The following is a 20,674-nucleotide window of genomic DNA, read 5'->3' as shown; positions in this document are numbered from 1 at the left end:
CACAGACGTCTACACCAATCCTACAAGCAGAATATTATTATTGGTATCCCCAAGTTAGAATTAAAAGTCTAGCCTCAAGAGCCAAACTCCCTAGGTCTAAATCTGTACTTTGCTCACTCTTGGTGATCTTGGTCAAGCTATGTGACCCACCTGTGCCTCCATTTCCCCGCCCGTAAAATAGGGAATGCTGATAATAGCGTCTACCTCATAGGGTTCTTGTCGGATTGAGTACATGGGTGTGCAATAAGCACTAGAAAAGGAAAAGGTTAATTACCTTCTTCAAACCTTCACCACAGTTGGACGAACAGCAGAGATTGGAACTCGGTTCTATTGGATTATGAAGTCTGAGCTCTACACAAGTGGTGAAAAGCTCCACGGACTTTCAGATTTTTTTTTTTTTTAATAAAAATACCAAAGTATCCAAATGTGAAACGCGCCAAAGATAGTAACAAGGCATTTGAAACTGACTACTAGCTTTCCCACCCTTGACCACTGGAATCATCTCCAGAGGCAGCAACTCATGAACAAACAACTTGAGTCGCTCTGCCTCAGCACAAAGCTGGCAGCGCCCGCGAGGCCACTTATAGCTGGCTCTGACCTTGGCAACCTCCACCCCCGTCCCGGTCCTCTCAGCCTATCTCTGAAAACCACTATTTTCACTCCGAAACTCAACTTGAAGTTTGGGGAAAGTTTACTCAGCCAAAGCCCATCCTCTGCTCTGCACCTGGCAGGGGACTACTAATAGGCAGGGGAGATGGGCATGTGAGGGCGGGGGTGGAGAACGGTGTGTCCCTGACCTGCCTTGACAAGCTAACCTGGATGCGCTGTTGTCTTGGCCTTCAGCGCCACGTATTTTCCCTCGACAGTAACTTGGCAAGCTTTTCATGTCACTCTGGCATCGCTCAGATTATCAGTTATCCTTCAGAAAAAAGGGCCCTGCATTTCAATGGCTAAGGAACTTTGACAGGAAGAGGAGAGGTCCTCACTAGAGGACGGGGCGGCATTCATCTTTTGGCACCGGCGAGTCAGTTTGCGGAGTTGGCTGCAGTGAGACCCCAAGGCATCTGGGAGACCCCGGGGTTCTGACTGCCCTACCCCGCTTTCGTTTCCTTCCCCCACCCCTGGCTTCCCGAGTATTGGAAGCCAGCTGGGTCCCCGGGGTCGCAGGCCGCCCAGAGGTTCGAGCCGCGCGGCGGGGTGGGGCGGCGCGGGGCACCGCCTCCCTCCATACCTTCTCTCCCCGTGGAGCACATAGGAGCTGCGGAAGAAGCCCAGGAGCTCATTCTCGATGAGCGCGTTGTAGATAATCTTCAGATTGTAATTCCTCTGCGCGTCCAGTGTCCTATTCAGCACCACCACTAAGACCTGGGTTTGCGGGTAGAGGAAAAAACCGGCCACAGGGACAGCCCCAAACGCCCTGTCCTCAGCCAGCTGCACTTTCTCCACCGCCACTCGGGAAGCGTGCAGCACTACGTAGCGGGTGGCGTTCCGGCACGCGATCTCCACGTTGACCTCCCCGGAGAAGGTGAAGTTCTCCATGAAGGCAGTGAGCATCAGATTGTAGTGCAGCGGCTTCAGGTGGCCCGACAGGCGCAGCTGCGTCCACGGCTGCCACGGCTCCCGCTCCTCCTCCGACGGCTGCTGGGCCGACGGGGTCCCCGGACTGGCCACCCCACTCGCCTCAGGCTGCAAGGAGTCCCCGCCCGCGTGGTGGTTGCGCCGGGCCGATCCGGGGAGGCTCCCGTTGGCGCCGCGCTCCGGAAAGCCTGCGGGGCCACCTTCGGCGCCTGGCGTGGCACTCGCCCCGCACTCGTCGAAGCGCAGGCTGAGCAGCACGGCAAGCATGGTGACCGCGAGCAGTGCCACGAGGGACACGGCGAAGGCTAGCACAAGCCGCTTGTGTACCGCGATGTGGCGCTCCGTGGTGCGGGGTCGCACTCCCACTGAGTCTGCCCACGGGTCGGAGAGCCCCCTGCCGCCAGCCCGAAGCGCGGCGTCGTCTTCCCCCATTCTGGCCGCGAAGGGTGAGCTGCTCTTCTCGGCCCCCTCCTCCTCCTCCTCCTTCTTCTTCTTCCTCTTCTTTTTCTTCTTCTTCTTTTTCTTCTCCTCCTCTTGCTCCCCCAGCTCGCCGTCCAGGGCCATCACACCGCCTCCTCCTCCTCCCCCGCCCCCTCCGGCACCCCCCGCGGGCGGGCCGCGCGGGCCACCCCCAGAGCAGGCATCCGAGAGCGCACGCGGGCCGAGGGCGCGCTACTGGGGATGCTGGCCCGGGTTCTTTTAAGACGGGTTCTGGCCACAAGCGACGGCAGCTTTCGCGACCCCCATCAGCCCCGCCTCACTCCGGACACTGGCTGCCGAGGCGCCGGGCTGCGAGCTCTGGGACGCGCCTAACTTGGAAAGCGTCTTGCTTGCCCAGCGCGCGCTACTTCTCGGGCGAGCACCCTGCGCCGGGGCACATGCTGCCCCCGCCCCTGCGCGCCTGCGGCTCCCGGCTCTCCCTCCCCTGCGCCGCGCTCTCGCCTCGCTTTCCGCGGGAGCCTTCCAACCGGTCCTGGGGAGAAGGACGGGAGCTGTGGGAAGAGCGAGGGTGTAGAGAGGGAAGTTAGGGCTTCCGCTTTCTCCCCCTACTCCAGCGGCGGCGTTCAGTCCTCTGGGTGGAATGTGCTCTCAGCGGCAGTGACTGCGGCCACAGCACTGGAGGCACCCGAGCCATACACCCTGCAGCTGGAGAGGAAAGGATGGCCGAGGTGGGAGAGACTAGAGTGAACCAGCAGGAGGAAGTCCTAGGGCCGCGAAGCTACGGCGGAGATCTGTCCTGGAAAAGCCTTCTCCACCCTGGGCACTTTAAGCGGCGGTGGCGGCAAACAGCAGGAGGTTGCAGACCCGACAGCGAGCCTGCCTCATTCCAGTCTTGCTCTGCCCTCCGGAGATGACAAGTGAGAAAGAAGTGTCCGGCCAGGCCATCCCCTTCAGGTAGATGAAGCTCTGGGTTTGCTCCATATCCCCAGGGGGAGAGCCGAAGTGCGTATGTTCGAGCGCGTGTGCATGTGTGTGTGCGTGTGTGCGTGTGTGTATATACACGGGCTCCGGGTTTAGATTGCCAGGGCTACTCCAGCTGCATTGAAGGACTGAAACTCCCCGAGAAAGGCAAAGGAGAGAGAGAGCGCGCGAGGAGGCAGGAAAGGCGGGAGGGAGGGGAGCGACTGAGCGGCAGAGGCAGGCACTGGGAGATTAGAGAGCTTTTCTCCGCTCTGTCACACCAGACACCCACAGCCACAGAGGGGGTTGCTGAGCCGCCTGCAAGAAGTACATTGTAAATCTTTAGCGCAACAAGCCCCACAGTCACCCCTCTTCCTGACTCCTTAGCCCCACCGCGCTCCACGGAGAGATCCTAGGAGCCTTTGGCTATTAGCATAGAGAGCAAAAGAAGATCCTGCTAGGGAGATGTGGCTGTGTCAGATTTCACATCAAGCTCGCCAGAGGATTTGGAGGATTGTATGTAAATTGAAATAAATTCTCCAAAACCTGACTGCATACATTACATTATACTGTGCGATGTGTCCAGGTGTGCAGTACTAAAATAATGGTTAGCAATGAAGCATTAAAATCCTCCGGAAGTAAAGGCCAAAGCAAGGTGATGTTTTCCCCATAGGATAATTTCCATCTTTAGATTGGGGAAATGATTAAAACACAATGCCTACAGTGTAACATTCAGGACCAAAAGCTTGAGACTGAGAAAAGCTGGGCTATGAGCTTAGTAGAACAGTAAACGAATACATTCCATGATTGGTCAGTTTTTCATTTCACCTAGCCATAATTACTTTCTTGCAGCTTTCCAGTGTTACCATGAACATTGTTTAAACTTTGTTAGGATAGTTATCAATAGACAGTTTGCTGACAGCAGGCAGCATCAAAATAGGTTCATAGCCCATTGGCTGGTTATGGACTCTTGTCTGAGTATATTGGAGTTTAAAATTATAGTGCAGAGTATGTATAAATATGTAGGATATCCAACCCTCAGAATTTGTGTGAAGAACTCTAATTGGAACAATATTCAGAAAACAGCCACCCCAAAGGTGACAGCTAAGAAGCAGGAGTCCTCAGTGTTTAATAAAACAAAGTGTGATTGGCTTATGGGTTAATTAAAAAAGTGAATAATAGAAGGAAAATGAGGTAATTCCTTTTTACATGTTTCTTTCATGTCTTCAAATCTTGAAGCCATTTTACAAATCATGTCTATAGCTATTTTCTTACAAAAAGAAACAGTTAATGCTTCTGGCTTTGGAGTACTGAAAATAGGCAATTAAAATATTGTGTTTGCCTTTAAAAGCTTGACCAAAGAGACCGATTACACATTAACCTTAGCCTGATAACCACTAAAAACACAGCCCTGCTCGAGGAAGCCCTTTTTCGTTTATCCCCAGATGGGATACATGCTTAATGCCATGCATTCTAAATGTCCATTTGAATCATTTTTAAATGATGATGAAAATAAGTGCCAGGGTGGGATTTTTTAAGCATGTTGTATGTGGGCCGTTAGCAACAGACCAAGGGAAATGCCACATTCTGTTCAAGTTACTTTTTTCTGCTCTGTTTTTAAATGTCTGTGCTCTTGCTGTCCATATGCATCTGGCTATATGCATTTTAAGAGTTGAAGAGTTGGGGCTCCTTGGTTTGTTTTCACAGAATCAGGAACTATAGTGCAAGCAAGTAAGAGGAGCCCTGAGATCCTCAGCAGGTCACCAGACTTCTCTGACTTTAGGGTTTTAAACTGGTAATTCAGTATTACTGATCCAATATCCATGGATTTAGTGCATTTGTTTATCAGAGGCTTCTGGAATCCTCCCCAGGAGTCTAAGAACCGCTGCCTAAAGGAAGAAGTTACCCACTAAGGGATCTTTAAGACTTTCTCTTTCTAAAACATTAGTCAAGAAAAGATTCAAAGAAGGCTTTTTCTGTTCGTCTTTTTTTAAAAATGTGTACAAATTTGTGGGATACATGAGAAATTTTGTTACATGCACATAATGTGTAGTGATCAAGTCAGGGTATTTAAGGTGTCCATCACCTGAGTATAATGCATTTTTGCAAGGTATAGTTACCCTATTCTGCTGTCAAACATTGAACAGCTAGATTCCTTCTGTCTTACTGTATGTTTGTACCCTTTAACCCAGTTCTCTTCATCTTTCCCCTTTCCCTCACTCATGGTCTCAGTCTGTTATCTCTTTCCTCTCTTTACCTCCATCTATTCTTCTTTGTATTTTATCAGTGTGTGTATGTACTTCTGAAAATTACTACAAGGAAAGTCTCAAATATTTCTTACTAGCTCATGGATTCCCCTTAAATGTAACTTTGCATAATAAAACTTACTATCAGGATCAAATAGGTAAATATTTCCTCCTTTCATATCAGTGTTACAAAGGTTTTCAGTGAGTTTTCTTTTTTTAATTTCTGAAAGTATATAGCACACTTTCCCAAAGAAGCAAGCACTTTAGTAAAATAATTTTTAAATATTATTTTTCTACAGAATGTTCATTCTACCTTCAAAGCAAAAGTGGAGGGGTGAAATTTCAGAGTGTGTACCTCAGAAAAATATTAAAGACATAATTTACTAATATTCCTTTTTAAAGTTGTTTTCAGTGTTATAGGTCACTGGATTCGAGATAGGTTTGATTTTGCCAGTACTAGAGCCATGTGGTGCTGTAAACAAGGAAATTAAACTTCCCAAAGTACCTGATGCTTCTCTCAGAAACATGTTTATTCATTAGGAGAATTTTATGATTACTTTATTTAGCTAATAAATATCACTAATGTCATGATGTGGCCATATTTGATTCAGGGGCTTGTAAAAGTAAAAATTATCTGAATATTTAATATACGTGAGGCCAAACAGAAGTTGTTTTTAATAAAATCTACACCTTGGTCCTGAAATGATCAAAATGAACTATCTTCAGTGAATGTATTGGCTTCAGGGTCTTACTCTTTGATTGTGTACAATTTAACTGCCTTTTTTTCTTTTCTTTTCACACTGGGTGGTATATAGAAGCACATAGTTAGGTGTCCTTGGGTACTCAGTCTCTTCACATGTGAGTAAAACCTCATGTCCAGAAACAGCTTGGCTCGGGAGAAAGAGCTAGATCCTGATCACCTTCATCTTCCTCCATTGTCCTAACCCAGTTACTTACTGGACTCAATTTCTCAATGTGTTAATGTAAAGGAGTTAGATTTGGGGGTATCTTTCTGCTCTGGACTTCTGTGAAAAATATACAGAAGCTAATATACTACCCTCTTTATGTTCTCAAAAAATATTTAATTAATCTTCATGAGAAGCAAAAAAATAATTCAATTAAAAACTAAAACTTTAATGGGTAAATAAATTTTATAAAAGCACACTGTACTAGAAAAAGTACAGGGGAAACAAACAAATCTTACTATTCTGGCAGTCAAAACTAGGCTGATGTATCATATGAGAGGGATATGTTTCTGAAGACCTCCCTCAACTGGAAACCAATATGAAAAAAGAATGGTGAAGTTTCTGTTTAGCAGCTGAAGTGGTGCCGCCATGTGGCAATAGCAAAACAGCAGTCTGAAATTTGAAACTGATCATTTGATGAAATGTTTAATTTAGAGCAATTAACATTACTGCAAAGTTTATTAATATTTTTATATTGCAAACTTTCAAATTTTATAACATTTGACCCACTGATCTGTTGATGTTGTTGTGGGGTTTCATATAAGAACTACCCTTCCAGACAGAACATTCCTCAAGATCTTGAAGATGAGGAAAGAATTATTTAAAATTAACTATAATTGAGATAGTGAAATTTCATGATTTCTGTAGTTTGTCACAACAATTAACACCTTCATTTAACTGTTAATTGTCTGACTTGTTATTTGAAAGGATTAATCTAAATGGAATTTACATCTAAATTTGATTATATCTTTTTACCTCATAAAAACCTGTGAAACCATGAATTTGTTTTTATCTTTTTTCATTTTTTATTTTTACTTTTTATTGTATTTATTTTAGAGATTAGGTCTCACTCTGTCGCCCAGGCTGGAGTGCAATGGTGTGATAAGAGCTCACTGCAGCCTCGTACTTGAAGTTGTTTTTAACAGAAATATTTCCTAACCTATTAATATAATACTGTGTTATTAGTCCCAGAAAAGTCTCCTGAGTATGTTTATACCAAGCTAGAACAAGCCTCACAGCATTAAATGGATATCTCTAGAGAGCAAATGTAAGGAAAAGAGTGACCAAATAATTCAAGTGTCATTTCCAATTTTAGCATTACATGTTATATCCAAAGAGAGAATTAGTATCTCAAGAAAGTTATATCATTATTTGAGGGGCTCTAATGCTAGGTTAAAACGCTTTAGCATTCACTCTAGACTCTTTGGTTTATGACTTCTATAAGAAAGCTCTATAAAAAGGCAAAGTATATATCATGGAAATGTTTACAATTTGTTCATGAAACATGCAAACATAATATAGACCAAAGTCTACAAACAATAGAAATTAAGTATTGTTCCGGAAATGTTTCCATCGAACTAGTTAATTTGTCTAGTCACTCAAGAAATTGAAATAGTGAATATACTCCTATAATTGCTACCATGAACTTAAATTGCTCACATCCACGTTTCCAGATAAATATGGCAGGAAGAATTAATGAAAATAATAATAATCACTAAGATTTTTCAGGGGCTTAACCTGTGCCAAGTATTTGTCTAAGCATTTTATGCTGTCTTATGTAATCATGAAAATCACTGCCTTCAGGTCAATGCTATTATTTCTTCCACTTGACAAATCAGGAAACTGAGGCTAAAAAAGATTAAATATCTTGGCCAGAGTCATTTAATTAGTAGATGGCAGCGCTGGAATTCAAAGCCAGCAGGTCATTTCATTACCTTTACACTTAACCTTTATGTCATACTCCTTCCTGAAAGATAAGCCAAATATGAACTATCCAATTGCATAATGAATACTTGCTACATAAATTATGAAGTCAGTGTCAGGCACTATGCTAGTGATGTATCACTGAAGCAAACATGCCTGGTCTATACTCTCCTTGGAGAGGACAGTGCCTAGTACATGATAAGTGCTATGTGTTTGTTGAATAAATGAATAGAGAATAATCTAGTATGACCCTGAACAGATAAATAATTATAATTTTGTAAGATAATGATAAAAAGAAAACTCGACAACATTATTACTCCTGGATTGAGAACTAAGTAGTTGAAAGAGTTGACTATAGCTTATTTTCATACTGCAGAATAAGCAGTTTACATGCTTTAGGAATCTTACCTCTTCAATGAATCCAAAAATATATATTTAACCCAGGCTTATTTGACAGCACAAATTTACATAATTTGAATGGTGCCTCACCTATTTCAAACCATGAAAAGTACCTGCTTCAAAGGCACAATAGACAAATATTAATGTAAAGTCACGTAAAGACATCTGCTTTATTTCATCCACATGTATCTTCTAGTCCACGTACTTTTTTCTGTCTTCCAATCATTTATTTCCCATTCCTTCATTTAATAATAAAATATTGTTTATCATTTAAAAACTTTGCTTACTACAGATAGATTCTGCTTACTACATACATGTTTATCAATATAGCTGTTTAAATGAGGTAATTACAGTATTTTCTTGAATCTGAGTAACAAGTGATTATTATAAATGGGTTGATGAAGAGACATTGGAAGAAATATGGTGAAATTTTTCTTTTAGATAATGAAATATCACTAGTATTGAGGTCATATAGCTGTATGTAAAATTTAAAACCTAATTTTGAACTACAGTGCTTTCTTATTTTTAATGATATATAACATAATATAAAATATATATAATTTTGCCAAGTGAGGATTCTGGTCAAAGATACAGTCATGTTAACATGAGAAACACCCTTCTGTTAGAGAATAGATCACAATATGTGTATATATAGCAAATATACAACAATAATTACAATTGTTTTATTTTAAAACCTCACTGAATTCCTACTTTCAAACTACGGAAAAAAGATGTATTCTGATTTTTTTTCTTCAGGTACTAGATCTGTACATAAATAATATATTTTCTTAATCGTGAACTGAAAAATAGCTCTTCTTTGGGGGGAGGGGGGATCCATGCCTTTTCGTTGCTTATATTCAGAGATGTTTGCTAGAAAACTACTAGTTTCTTCCACCACATGACACTATAAGAATCCTTCATGACGCTATAAGAAACCTCTTTAATTTCAGGGTTACACACCAAGGCTACACCAGCATCATATCATTTTTTCTTTCTCTGTTCATGTTTTCCTGAGAGTATATTGTCCCATTCACATCCCTATACAGGCTCTGAAGTTACTCTCCAGGTGAAAGTTAGGTGAAAAATGTATTTGGGGATCCAAGAATTAGTCCTGAAGTTCAAACAATTAGACTTTGGCTAAAATGGCTTTTTCTTGGTCATTAAAAAATTTATTTGTATGCTATAATTACAAATACTAAATCTAAATATGTTAGTATGCTTTGTATTATAAAGTTAAATATGTTGGGTCTTTTCTTTTACATTTATATTAATAACATTAAGCACTAGGCACTATACAAAAGATAAAAGAGAAACAGAGTTTATAACCAAATAATAATCATGGAATCTGTATCTAGAAAGAGATATAACTTTCCTACAAAATAACTACACAAAAAGTTCAATTACTAATTCTTGAAAATAGCCAGCTGCTTGATGGAATGAAACTTTTGGATCTAGAACAGTCTCTATTAAAAAAAAAAAAACAATGAACCTAAAGATGACTGTTTTGGGTTATCAGCATATTAAAATTTGGTATCACTTTATGAAATAAATTTAATTCTCATAATAGAATTGATGTAATATCTAACTTGCCTGTAATCTTCACTTTTGTCACTTTTCTCTTTGGTGCCACCTTGTGGGTCAGCCAGTAACAATACATATATAGGGTTTGGAGGGTTTTTAGGTTTTTAACTGTGCTTGTATTAAAGTTAGACTTACAAAGAAATGTGATACAATTCACATGTGAGGCAATTTTGTTTGTTTTCTCAGAGAAGCAACCACTTCACAAGAAGATTCTGAAGTTGGCCATTTTGAACCCCAGAACAGTTTCTCATAGATTAGAAATATTGGAATCTGCACAGAAATCGATATTCATTTACAAGATCATCAAACTTATCTTGCATAACATAAGTGGCAAGCTCTGACTTGTGATTTTTTCATAAGAAAAATGTTTTTTAACTCAGTATCATCATTTCTACAAGTGTCCCATGATAATTGATTCTAGGTGATTTGAAACACTGTTTAGTCCTGTTTTAGAAAAAGCTCCTGTATCTGATTTAGTCTCATATGCAGCTTACTTCTAACATCAGATTGAATTTGCATTGAGTTACCTTACTCAGTTTGTTTTTTAATTATGTTTCACTTACAAGGGAATAAGGAAAAGTCAGTATAGTGTGTTGAAATGTCTTTTTTAATTGAGACACACAGGAAATGTTACAGGTTCCCAAACCTTCTTCATGTATTAGACATGTTATAATAATCTTTTGAATAGCCAAGTGAAAAGGAATGGTTTCACCTGAACATGTTAGAATTTATTGCTACATTTTTGTGTGTTGTGGTGGAGAAATAAATTTTTAAACTGCATTTATGGAGTCATTTCAGAACAAGTAGAAATCATATGTAATCTGGTCACTTTGAATGTGTAAGTGTTTGTATCTGAACTCCTCCTGCCCTATTAAGAGTTGAAGGTTGTACTATATGTTACTCAAAAAGTAATTTTCCCCGGATATGCAATAAGGCCTCAGATTTGACCTATAACCTGAATGTCATAAGCTATCCATTATCTATGCTGGAAGCACACCACCAACAACAAAAAAATTTTAAGTATTTTTATAGGCTTGCTAAAATCCGATTATAGAACCAAGGCAGTCAAATACCATGAGTAAGACTGCAGAAACCCTAGAATTTAACTCCCTAGTTATTCTTAATGAGCGAATACTATGCTTTGTGTCTAAAAGCAATGTATTACACTTTCCAATTCAGAAAATGCATTTTAATTGTTATACCCATTGATACATCAATCTGTCCATGACATTCTGACATATATATACAGTTTCCTATGGATTTGGTATAGGAGCAAATTAAAAGATACACTAGAATGGTAACATTTAATCTATAATCCTCCATTTAACCTTTATGTGGCTGTCACTGAACAAGTCCTGTTTTTAGAGTTGAACCAAAAAACAAAAACAAAAACAAGCAAAAACATGCACACACACTAGAGAAAGTGTGTTTTTTAACCTGGAGACCGTGAAAAAGTTTTGACCATTCCCCCACCCCCATGCTTCAACTTTAGCTTTGATAGTGAGAGTATGTCTTCCTTCAGTTTAAGTTGAACATACTTCTGCATAAGACCCTCCAGAAAACCTCTTGAACACATACAGTTTTCGGGGCAATGGGGACTGAACTATGTACAAATACGTGATACCTCAGCACACAATTCCTGGGATAAATTTTATCCTCTTCTCATTTTTATTCTTGTTAACTACATGGGGTTTTTTAAACAAGTTATCAGAAGCAAAACACATTTTACCTTTACTCTGATACATGTTTCAAATTAAGCAGATCCTAATTAATTGGGTTACATTATATAACAATAGCCTTTTTAATATAATACGGTTTTTATGATCTCTCTTTGATTTTTCTTAAAATGAGACCACACTAAAGATTTTCTTGATATTTCTGCGAATTTCATTTTCAGTTTCAAGAAATTATTTATTCATTTAATCTTTCAATGTGGAAAAGTAATGAATACTGATTCATTTTTAGAAGCGCTAACATTCAACTAGGTAAACTTCATATGTGATGGCTATTAATGTTCTCTTTCATCTTCTAGACAGAAAATCAAAGCTATTTAAAGTAAAGGATTTGTTTCAAATCAATGTACGTCTACAAGTTAACATTAATGTTTACAAACATTTTCTGTGATCATTGTGTCTTATTTGGGTGTATATATGTCTTTATATCTATCTGTAAAGATGTAGTTGCAAGTAGATGAGAGACGGATGTTCATGTTTCTATATAGTCTGAATAAAAGTGTTATCACTATGCTAACCTACAGTGTTATAAAATGCACCAGTAGCTCTTTGTGCCACTCCTTCATTTTCAGTGGTTACCAAGATAGTCAAATTAAACTGCTGATGTGATAATCATCCAAATATTTAATTCTAACACTAGGCTTATAGACTTTTTCTATTTCTATGAGATTTACCTATAGTAGATTTCTGTTTAATGTTCAATGTTCTATAGCAGTTTCCTTTTAAATGTTCAGAGCAGGAGCTATACCCTCTAGGATGTGCAAATAATCAAGTCTTAGCAACATTATAAAATATAATCCACATTATGAATCAAACAGAATGAGCCTTCAGATCTGATTGCCTAAGGCTCAAAATGTTAATGCTCCTGAAACACCTTGTACATATTAGCTAGTTGAAATTGCATTAAAACAAGAGAACGAATTGTAGTCTTGACCTCAGTCTCACTTCACCAGTCTTTGCCTGCTACTGCCAGCCTGAGAGGGGAGCTTCTGCTCTGTAGATGGATGGACAGCTGCTGATCTTCACCTCCTGTCTGTTCCCACAATTCTAAAAGAATTAGGCCTGAGGAACTTTATCTTCTGGTGTTCTATTGTGAACTGACTTTATTAAATTTTTTCCAAAGTTCAATGTTCTTCAGTTCTTTCTTGGGAGTGCAAATTGAAGAGACACAGAGTCAGTTCCAAATGAACTGAAATTGTTTTGTAAAAAATTAATTCAAACAATAATGCCATGGAAGAGCACTTTGAATTTTTCAATTCCCAGGCTATTGATTCTAAAAAAGAAACAATTCCAAATTATCCACATGCTCTCATTTATTAGTCTAGAGCTCTTGCCCAAAGAATTATTTGCCAAGGTAATATATAGAACATCAGGATGATTTACTTGCTTTTCTAATACCGTTTTGCCCACAAACTCTATGGAACTGAAAGCATGTCAGCAGCAAAAGAAGGTCCACTAGCAGCTATAAAAGAGAGCTCACTAATGAACAATAAATATCTAAAAGTAAAGGGAAAGGAGCTGAATTCCATTTTCAAAAGCCAAACTTCTGCAGTAGGTAAATATCACAGATAGCATTGCTTATTATTTATAATCACCAAGAGTAATTTATCATTTATTTAAATCCTCAAAATATGTCGCTGCCAGCCACATTTCCACCTGCAGAAAAGTTTGTTATGACTGCCTGGTTTTGTAAAGTCCAGACAAGTTTGCACTAAACTTAATAACGTTCATTTACTCAAAAGCTGTTCTAAAATTGTGTAGTTGATGAACACTAAATGAAAGTTAGTGCTTTAACTGAAAGATAATTTTCTGTACCCTTTGGAGTCCAGTCCAGTACCATCAAGATCTGGGAAAATACAACTAGTAAGGACTTCGACTTTTTCTCAGAAAATCATTATCTACTTCCTTCATACTTACTTAACATCTCAAGAAGAGGAAAGAAAGGCGGGGGAGGGGAAATATCTAAAATTTTAATCTAAATCTTTCTTAAACTGTACCTTTCAAATACATAAAATACTGTGTGAAAGGGCTGTAAAAAGTAGTATCTAGTAATGACTTCCAACTCTATAACTTGGTATAAGCCTTATGGAAAGTAATCTACCAACGGCTGTCAAAATTCACAAATCTAAAGACTGTAGCAAGACTCTTGAGATACCTTGTAACTATTGGCATGATTCTCTTCTACTAGAATGAAAGTTTCTTAGAGGGCAGGAAACACATATGTTCATTTCTGTATCCACAGAGCAAGCAAAGATTCTGAGACATACTGTTCTTCATATGCATATTTCGAATGAATGAAGGCTCCATTTGGTCGTATTTATCATCAGCTTCTTGGCCCTTACTACTCCCTTCTCTCATTTAAAGCTTGTGTCCTCTTCCTTGCCCAGCACTCTTTTGGTTGCATACCTGATAAGGGTGCTCTTCAGCTTGGCCTCCTTTGACTTTATTCCTCCCCTGTTCTACTTTTAGAGTCTCAATAAACTCTTATTTCTTATAGTGGAAAAATGCATTTATAAATCAAGACTGTGCATTGAATTTGCTCATTGCTGCTCAGGTGTTGTTGCTCCCATGTCCAGTTGCTCCCAGTGAGCCACTCTATTGGAGTTGGTCCCACAGCCAAGACCCTACTCTTCCCTAGCTCTAGCCTAGAAACTTGTCACCAGAGCATTAATCTACATTTTAAAGAGGATTGTCTACCAAAAAGAACTGCATCATTTTTCCTGAATAAATAATATGTTCTAGAATCAGTGTGTGATCCTCTCAGCTTCCTTGTTGGAAACCAAATGATGGTTCTCCTGGAGAAATAATTCAACTAAATGTTGAAACAATTTAGGCTGTAGAATAGAGTCATACTTGACAGAAGAGTTAGATTTTGAAATCAGCATGTAAGGTAAGAAGTACCTAATGTCAAATTTGCACTTGAAAAAAAAATTCCTAAACTGTGTACACTTCGCATTAAACCATGATTTTGCAGATCCATTCCTATACAGCAACATTTATATGTAGATGTGCATAGAAAGTATGTGCCATCTTACAATATTTTCAGTATTTTAATTAAGTTGAATTTGAATAAATAAAATACTCACATGCTATAACTCGGCTGTTTTAAGAACATTGCTACCAATTTACTACTATGTTTACGTGATGCCTAAATAGGCAGCCAATGCAGAAAGGTCAGTTAGAAAATGATGCCAATGCTTGCTTTTCTTTCTTTCCATTGAAAGGGTGCTGGTGAGTGTCAGGGTCCACACAAACTGGGAGCTGGAGTGGGCATGAAGGCAGTTTGACGGGAGTCAGGGTCTATGGAGGGAGGGCTGCTGAGCAGGGCAGAGACCTGGTAGAATCAGATGCTTGGCTCCTCACAGGGAGTCCACTTTCCTAATGCTGGAGAAGGTACAAACATGGAAAGAGGAAAAGTTGAGGTGAATGATGTGGTATTAGATTGCAGTTGGAAGAGTGGATATATAAGTATATATGACATGTAAATACACATGGATTTAAGGGTCTGTCTGTATGTATCCATTGAAGGAACCTGGGAGCAACAATGCCTGAGCAGCACTGAGCAAATTTAATGCCTGGTCTTGATTTCTAAATGCATCTTTCCACTGTAAGAAACAAGAGTTTATTGAGACTCTAAAAGTAGAACAAGGGAAGAATAAGGAGCTTTGAACATGTTGGGTCAGAAGGTAAGAAAGTTCTCAGAAAAACAACGAGAACATGACCAAATAATCCAGGAGCCACCTTGAAGGAGCTCCTACTGACCAAATCTGGAAAAACTTAAGCATAAAAATAAGTAATGAGAATAATGGGATTATAATCCACTGCATAAAGAGGAACCCATGAATCCACAATTATATAATAAATAAATAGGTAAATGGGAAGAAGATAAACAATTAAGAGATTGGGCAAGAGATTATTTCTTAGATTAGAATGCCAAGTAATAAATACAAAAGGAATTCAAGCAAGACATCAATAAATGCTAAAATTAGTGGATGAAAGTGAGATGAGAAACAGAATTTTACAGAGCTTCAAAGTATCTTTCTACAAAATGTTTAATTACAAAGGGAGAAAAAGTTAATGTTATAGTGGAGAAACCTAACAGACACCATCTGATGAAGTGATCAAAGTTAACACTCCCAGTAATTGGAAAAATCAATATCATATGTCACTTAATCAAATGCAATGAGAAAAACACAACGTCACTTCTCTAAAATTTATAACCTGGTTATAATCAAGAGGAAACATCGGACAACAGAAATTTGGAGAACTTCTATTGAATAACTGGCCTTCAAAAATGTCAAGGTCATGAAAGTCAACTAGAGATTGCAGAACTCATTCAGACTAAAAGAACGTAGAGAGACATGGCAGACAATGGAATGTAATGTCTTCTCCTGAACTGGACCTTTTTACTATAAAGACATTATGAGAACAACTGGCAAAACTTGAATCGGGTCTCTGGAGAAGTATATTCAGGAGTCCACAATACTATTCATGCAAATTTATTAAATTCATCCATGCAGATTTTCTGTAAGTTTGAAATTATTTGAAAGTGAAAAAAATAAAACAAAACCAACTTTATTCTTATTAATTCTTTTTTTAAGCTCTCACTGCAACTCTAAAGTTATACAAGCCAAGAAAGGAACATTAATGGGAAATTAATGACAGTATCAATAAAATGTAAAAGAAGATGAACTAATTACATAACGTCAACCAACCAGTTTTTTCAAAACAGGTTTTACTGTTTGGGGTTTGTCTACTCTGCTGGCATCATGTAGGTACCAGCTTTGCTTATTCACATTTTCCCTTCACATAGCCTGTGTACCCATTTTAAACACAGCAGAAGATACTTTGAGAATACCTTCTGCACTACTTTTATCTTTTATTTTCTCTCCTTTTCTTACCTTCCTTCCTACTCTCCTTTATTTTTGGAAGCCGCACTCACCCTACTGGAAGAACCTATTCTGAACATAAAGTAGTTTGCCTCATCCTGCTCATCCTCATGACAAATAGGTTAAGTAGCATCTGGTAAGACAAGAGAAGAGAATAGCTACACATTTACCCTTCTGCACCCTCATCTTCTACCCAGCTGTCTCTCCTCCCTCTTCCTCTTCATCACTATTTTCCCCTTCTTTGGACCAGAGATTTAAACTGTTCTTAAAATTTATTAAAGAGAAGTGGACCTCCAGCAAATTTTCTTGCCCCTATAATCTAAAGTATTCAAACTCCTCACTTGAAACATGAAAGAAAATCAGGGTGTAAACGTTCCCCTTTTTAAACTTTTTTATTTTCTCAACCATCTTCCTCTGCATTAAGTCAGGGCTTTGTAACAGTCTGCCACTCTAAACAGCACTTGTCAGGAATGTGTGAAGTTATTAAAAGAGAAAGAGCTTTAGAAGATCTAAATTCAAATTACCTTGACTACCATTCTTTAGTAATAAAAGGGTAGGTAGAAAGAAGACAGTAACCACCAGATTGTCTAAAATCTCCGGCAATATTCATCCATCTAAAGCATCTGCGAAACAATGACCCCAAGTTATATTGGGAGAGATATTTTAGCTCTCTTGCCTGAATCTAACTCACAGAAACTTGGGAAATGTCAAAAATCCCTTATTCTAAATGCTTCGGTCAAGAAGTGTTTTGGATTTCAAATTCTGGAATATTTGCATATACATAGTGAGATATCTTAGGGGTGGGACCCAAGTCTAAACACAAAATTCATTTATGTTTTATATGCCCTTTAAACACCATAGCCTGAAGGTAATTTAATATAATTTTTTAATAGTTTTGTGCATGAAACAAAGTTTTGACTGTTTTGACTGTGACCCATTACCTAAAGTCAGGTGTGGAATTTTACACTTGTGACCTGGAGTGCATCATGTTGGCATTCAAATAGTCTTGGATTTTGGAGCGTCAGATTTCAGATTTTTGGATTAAGGATGTTCAACTCGTATTAGACAGCCTGGTGCTTTTCTCCTCATAATCACTCCAATAATTATGAAAGGATAATCATAAAGATGACAACAATTACAACAAAGATGATTTAAAAAATTAAGCCACTTGGCAGCACTATTTGTGGCCTCATGAAAATGATTCCCAATGTCATAATTCCCTCTGAGATTCCCACAATAAAAAACTATTGGAACTAGAACTGCATACCGCACTTAACTAGTCATTTCACATGATGCCATGTTCAGGCATAGCTGGTATGAGTGCTGTTTGCTTTCACCAGTGGAGCCATTCTCAGTAAGCTTCATCTCTGTGCTGATGAGAGCCTGGGTCTGTTCTTCTGGCCCAGGATCTTCTCCACATCTCTCACAGGACTGCAGCTGTCCTTTAGATATTCTGTGTACCACAGGAAGGGGCTCAGATGTGTTCCCCAATTTACAGCAATCTCTTTTCAACATGGTAACTAATGCAAGTATTAGACCACAAGGCTTCTCTTTGGAAACTTGTCCAAAGGAGGTTGTCATCTCTGCTATTCATTCATTCATTCATTCATTTATTCAATAAATATTTATTAAGCAACAACTGTGTGCCAGGTACTGTTTTTGGCATAGTGAACAAAACAGATTAAAACTACTAATCTTGTGGAATTTGCATTGTAATAGGGGAAACAGACAAATATTTTAAAAATGAAGTAAAATAGATAGGGAGAAGAACAAGGAGATAAGGAGTGCTGGGCCCAGGAAGAAGGGTTACAATACTAAATATGATAATTAGGGAAGCCCTCAAATTTGAACAAGGATCTGTAGGAAGTGATATGTTGATATCTGGGGAAGAGGGAACAACAAAAGCAAAGGAATTGATACAGGAATGTCGCTGGTATCTGAGATATGGCAAGCAGGTCTAGGTGGCCAGAGTGGAGTAAGATAGGAAAAAAGGAAAAGTAGGTAGGGTTGGAAAAATAATGGGGAGCCAAGACTGGATAAGGTTTTGTAGGCTATTGTAAGTACTTTGACTTCTACTAAATGATGGAAAGCAACTGATAAATGTTGACTTTCAATTGGAAAGAGCCATGAAAGTTGATGGATGGTCAACTTTTGACCTGAGGAATTACACGACCTATTGTAGGTTTCAGAAAAGTCCTTCTGGTAGATTTGATGAAAATTCACTGAAAGATAAAAAAGAGGGTAATTGAAATAATCCATGCAAGAGATGATTGTAGCTTGGATAAGGGTGGTAGTAGAGGGGTCGTGAGAAGTGATTGAGTTTTGGTGAAGGATTATACATGGCGTGTAGGTGAGAAACCTCAAGGTTGATACCAGGATGTTTGATCTGAGCAGCTAGATGGATGAAGTTGACATTATCGCAGGACAGTTCCCCAAATGGCCCTGGATCCACCCAATTCTCCCCCTTTCTTGTTTATAGTTACCAAGAATAACTGTAGAATGTGCTGGGAATGCAATGTCCTGAGATAAGGAGGAACTGCCTGAAACAGCCTGGACCTTATTCCTGTACTTCCTAGGGAATGTAACATCTCAAGTTAAAGAGGAACTGCCTGGGACAGCCCTGGGATTGTTCCTCTCTCCTGGGAAGGAAGATCACCTCCAAAGCTTATCCATTGAGTCACACTACCCCTGTGGTGGCAGGCTGCCTCTCCAGGTTCCTCAGCTGTGGTGCAACAGAAGCAAGCACAATCAAGACTCCATCTGTTCAAGGCAGCTTTCTCAAACCTTGGGGAACCTACTCACAATGGATCACAGGCTTCTTTTGTTTCTTGCTGCTTATCTGTAAGTAATTAACTTGCTGCATATAATGTGTTGCATATGAGTGTGTTCTGTCTCAGACTCAGGGAATTGGTAACACTGCAGCCGAGGACGCAGTGGACAGAAGTGTTCAGACTCCTGTTCCCTGTGGTTGACGCAGTGATGATAATCTCTGCTGTCCTCCACAGAGTGGAAGTCCTCTCTTGGGATTGGTTATTGGTGAAACCACTTCCCAATTTATTAAGATGGCAAAAGCTTAGGGAGGGGCAAATTTGAGGGGAAGATCAAGATTTTTCTGTCAGTATTGCGAATAGTCAAGAAAATGTGGTCCAAGAAGTGATCATTATCCTTGGCATTGTGCAAGTCATTAGTGACCCTCACATGAACAGGCTCAGTGTTGGAGTGTTGGAGGAATATACCTAACTGAAGAAGGTTCAAGAGTGAATGGAAAAAGAGCAGTAGTACATGGAGAGTACAGACAAGTATTTCCAGGGGCTTTTCTTTAAAGAGTGATAGAGAAAGGGACATCACTTTTGGATGGGGGGAGAGTTAATTATAGTATGTTTGTATGCTAATAGAAGTGATCTACTAATGGGGAAAATCTTGATGCAAGAAAGAAAGGGATTTGTTGGAATCTTGTCCTATAACAGGTGAGAGGGGATGGGTTCTAGAAGAAAAGTATCTTTGTTTGAGGTCAGGCAATTCATCTGTAGGAACCAGTAGGAAGATGGGTACCTGTGGTAGTGGATGTTTGTGAACATTCTTTTCTTTTCCATTGTTTCTATTTTCTCAATAAAGTGGGGAGCAAAAATCAGCTGAGTGAAGATGAGGAAGAAGGTGTTAAAGGTTGAAGAGAAAAAATGAAAAGGATATACTAATCCAAGGGGATGCGTAAGTAGAACATAGATAATGAAAATGCTGGCCCTTAGGATTGTTGGGCGTAAATGCTCATATGATATTGGTGGTCACAAATTTGAACTTTCTCTAAAGCCAATTTTTGCATGTGTGTGCAGGCCTGGAGTAGTTGGAGAGGTGGATTTAATAGGATTGAGGATCAAGCAACTACAACCAGAGAAGAGTGGGACAAGGGAGATAAAGGATATTGGCAGGGGAACAATTATAAACACGGACCATGATCAAAACTGAATTTGAAGGAAAATAGGGATAAGAGGGGTGGAAGGTAAAAAATAGTGGAAATGAGATAGAATTAATAGATTGTAGGTCCCTGTAAAGTTGAAGAAGTATTATTATGCAGTACTCGTTATTGAAATGAGGTCACTATGCTTAAGGCACAGTGAATCCTAGAAAACAGTGGCTTTTGTTTCTCATTAGGCAATACATTCCTCTTTGCTCCAGAATGC

The 20,674-nt window shown here is 39.5% G+C and overlaps 1 protein-coding gene across 1 annotated transcript in view; it reads right to left on the bottom strand.

Annotated features, from left to right (window-relative positions):
• The window catches only part of TRHDE (thyrotropin releasing hormone degrading enzyme), a 419,008-nt gene extending 416,184 nt beyond the window's left edge, over positions 1 to 2,824 (bottom strand). Inside the window, exon 1 of the mRNA XM_025402213.1 lies at positions 1,232 to 2,824. Coding sequence (XP_025257998.1) covers positions 1,232 to 2,142 — 911 coding nt within the window. The 5' untranslated portion in view covers positions 2,143 to 2,824. The remainder of the gene's footprint in view (positions 1 to 1,231) is intronic.
• Positions 2,825 to 20,674: the final 17,850 nt, after the last annotated feature.

Source organism: Theropithecus gelada, chromosome 11 (assembly GCF_003255815.1).
Source record: "Theropithecus gelada isolate Dixy chromosome 11, Tgel_1.0, whole genome shotgun sequence".
Taxonomy (NCBI): Eukaryota; Metazoa; Chordata; class Mammalia; order Primates; family Cercopithecidae; genus Theropithecus; species Theropithecus gelada.
The sequence above is the reverse complement of the archived record's forward strand: the minus strand, read 5'-3'. Positions and strand labels throughout refer to the sequence as shown.